Source organism: Lissotriton vulgaris, chromosome 1_1, assembly GCF_964263255.1.
Source record: "Lissotriton vulgaris chromosome 1_1, aLisVul1.2, whole genome shotgun sequence".
NCBI lineage: Eukaryota > Metazoa > Chordata > Amphibia > Caudata > Salamandridae > Lissotriton > Lissotriton vulgaris.
This window is the reverse complement of record NC_141685.1, coordinates 165,700,791-165,703,829: the sequence shown is the minus strand read 5'-3', so window position 1 is coordinate 165,703,829 and position 3,039 is coordinate 165,700,791. Positions and strand designations below refer to the sequence as shown.

General features: G+C 40.7%; 1 protein-coding gene across 1 annotated transcript; it reads right to left on the bottom strand.

Moving 5' to 3' along the window:
* Window positions 1-239: 239 nt before the first annotated feature.
* Window positions 240-2,819, bottom strand: LOC147737998 (uncharacterized). Its single transcript, XM_086951136.1, has 4 exons — window positions 2,130-2,819; window positions 1,420-2,046; window positions 436-1,356; window positions 240-265 (listed from the first exon to the last, which is right to left on the bottom strand). Exons 1-4 carry the CDS (start codon window positions 2,509-2,511, stop codon window positions 240-242), a joined length of 1,956 nt encoding a protein of 651 aa, XP_086807262.1. The 5' UTR covers window positions 2,512-2,819.
* Between the last annotated feature and the right edge of the window lie 220 nt (window positions 2,820-3,039).

Sequence of the window (3,039 nt, the reverse complement as noted above, 5' to 3'; positions counted from 1 at the left end):
CTGTTTTCCTTCTTTACTGCTAGTTCGGTCTTCTATCACCTGGCATTTTAATGTCCCACATAATTTGAATTGAATCTTTTTCCGTAATTCATTCCTCTCACAATAACTGCACTGTTCTGCTCTTGTCTATGTCCTCAGATTGGTCAGTATTATTTTTGATGTTCTTAAGTTCTTTCCGGAGTCTCTGTGTTTGCTGATGTGTTTGGAGGTTTGATAAGTGACTAAAGCTCTTCCCGCGTTCACTGCAGTTGAATAGTTTTTTCCCCGTGTGTGTTCGCTGATGACTTTGAAGGTGTGATAACTGACTAAAGCACTTTGCACATTCACTGCACTTGAATGTTTTTTCTCCTGTGTGTGTTCGCTGATGAATCCTTAATGCTGAAGAGCCGCGAAAACTACTGTTACATTCACTACAATGATAGGGTTTTTCCCCTGTGTGTGTTCGCTGATGTGTTTGGAGGTTTGATAAGTGACTAAAGCTCTTCCCACATTCACTGCAGTTGAATGGTTTTTCCCCTGTGTGTGTTCGCTGATGACTTTGTAGCACTGATAATTGACTAAAGCTCTTTACACATTCACTGCACTTGAATGGTTTTTCTCCTGTGTGAGTTCGCTGATGATACCTTAATGCTGAAGAGCTGCGAAAACTACTGTCACATTCACTACAATGATAGGGTTTCTCCCCTGTGTGTGTTCGCTGATGTGTTTGGAGGTTTGATAAGTGACTAAAGCTCTTCACACATTCACTGCAGTTGAATGGTTTTTCCCCTGTGTGTGATTGCTGATGTATTTGTAGCACTGATAATTGACTAAAGCTCTTCAGACATTCACTGCACTTGAATGGTTTTTCTCCTGTGTGAGTTCGCTGATGAATCCTTAATGCTGAAAAGACGCGAAAACTACTGTTACATTCACTACAATTAAAGGGTTTTTCCCCTGTGTGTGTTCGCTGATGTGTTTGGAGGTTTGATAAGTGACTAAAGCTCTTCCCACATTCACTGCAGTTGAATGGTTTTTCCCCTGTGTGTGTTCGCAGATGTCTTTGTAGCACTGATAATTGACTAAAGCTCTTTAGACATTCATTGCACTTGAATGGTTGTTCACCTGTGTGAGTTCGCTGATGATACCTTAATACTGTAGAGCTGCGAAAACTACTGTCACATTCACTACAATGATAGGGTTTTTCCCCTGTGTGTGTTCGCTGATGTGTTTGGAGGTTTGATAATTGACTAAAGCTCTTGACACATTCATTGCACTTGAATGGTTTTTCTCCTGTGTGAGTTTGCTGATGAATCCTTAATGCTGAAGAGCTGCGAAAACTACTGTCACATTCACTACAATGATAGGGTTTTTCCGCTGTGTGTGTTCGCTGATGTGTTTGGAGGTTTGATAAGTGACGAAAGCTCTTCCCACATTCACTGCAGTTGAATGGTTTTTCCCCTGTGTGTGTTCGCAGATGACTTTGTAGTGTTGATAATTGACTAAAGCTCTTTAGACATTCATTGCACTTGAATGGTTTTTCTCCTGTGTGAGTTCGCTCATGACACCTTAATGCTGAAGAGCTGCGAAAACTACTGGCACATTCACTACAATGATAGAGTTTTTCCCCCTTGTGTGTTCGCTGATGACTTTTTAGGTCTGATAACCGTCTAAAGCACTTTGCACATTCACTGCACTTGAATGGTTTTTCCCCTGTGTGTGTTTGCTGATGGGTTTGTAGATTTTCGAATCGATTACAGCTCTTCCCACATTCACTGCACTGGTATGGTTTTTCCTTCGAGTGTATTCGCTGATGTCTTTGTAGGTGATCTAATCGACTAAAGCTCTTCCCACATTCACTGCATTTAAATTGCTTTTTTCCTGTGTGTGTTCGCAGATGATTTTGTAGGTGTGATGACTTACTGAAGCACTTTGCACATTCACTGCACTTGAATTTTTTTTCTCCTATGTGGTTCCACAGATGGCTTTGTAGGTGTGACAAGAAAGTAAAACACTTTGCACATTCACTGCACTTGAATGGTTTTTCCCTTGTGTGTGTTTGTTGATGTCTTCGTAGGTTTGATAATCGACTAAAGCTCTTGACACATTCACTGCACTGAATGGTTTATCTCCTGTGTGCGTTGGCAGATGAATCCTTAATGCTGAAGAGTAACTAAAACTACGGTCACATTCACTACAATGATAGGGTTTTTCCCCCGTGTGTGTTCGTTGATGACTTTGTAGCTTTGATAATCGACTAAAGCTCTTCACACATTCACTGCATGTAAATGACTTTTCCCTTGTGTGTGTTTGATTATGTCTTTGAAGATGTGATAACTGACTAAAGCACTTTACACGTTCACTGCACTTGAATGGTTTTTGTCCTGTGTACGTGTGCTGATGAAGCTTGAGTAGTGATGACAAACTAAAGCACTTGCTACATGTGTATGAATCTTCTTTCTTGGTTAGTCTCTGTGGGTCAGATATATATTTATCTACATCCCTTGACTGTATTTCCTGAGGGGCCAACATGGCTGTTAAAGCACTTGTGTGTTTCTCACACACTTTATATGTGCGCAGTATTTTGTACGTTTGATTTCTGTTTTAACAATAAAATACAATAGCCACCAAATATTTGCCACACTCCTAATACGTAGAATGTGTCTTTGTAAGGGATTGTGCCTTTAGATTGGATTATGGCTGTGCACGCTGGCAGGTAAAGATGTATCTTCCTTCTGCCGGTTCAAATTTGGACAGTCTGTTGTATAGTAGATAGAAGAGCTCCTCTTTCCATTACCCGACAGTTGTCTGACTCCGCTCTGTTGTGCTTTCCGCTTGTTACTGTGGTTTGGCCAGAAAGAGTTTACAATTCACCTAGAGCACGGCATGATGGCTTGTCTTCCTTTTAGAAAATAGAGCACTGCGATAATCACATCATACCGATCCCATGATCAAAGTTAGTATTTGACCGTTGTTTATACAGGAGGTGGTTTGTTATTGTTGTTGCCTTAATTTTCCTAAGGTCATTTATTCGTCTTTTGGCATGGAGGTACACAGCTC

Bases quoted from the DNA above. Each gene is read 5' to 3' on its own strand.
- LOC147737998 (XM_086951136.1), bottom strand. From the start codon at position 2,511: ATGTTGGCCCCTCAGGAAATACAGTCAAGGGATGTAGATAAATATATA. The intron at 2,047-2,129 runs ATCTGCCAACGC...ACCTACGAAGAC, and splicing joins CTCTTCAGCATTAAGGATTC to ATCAACAAACACACACAAGG. The intron at 1,357-1,419 runs GTGAATGTGGGA...GAACACACACAG, and splicing joins GGAAAAACCATTCAACTGCA to CGGAAAAACCCTATCATTGT.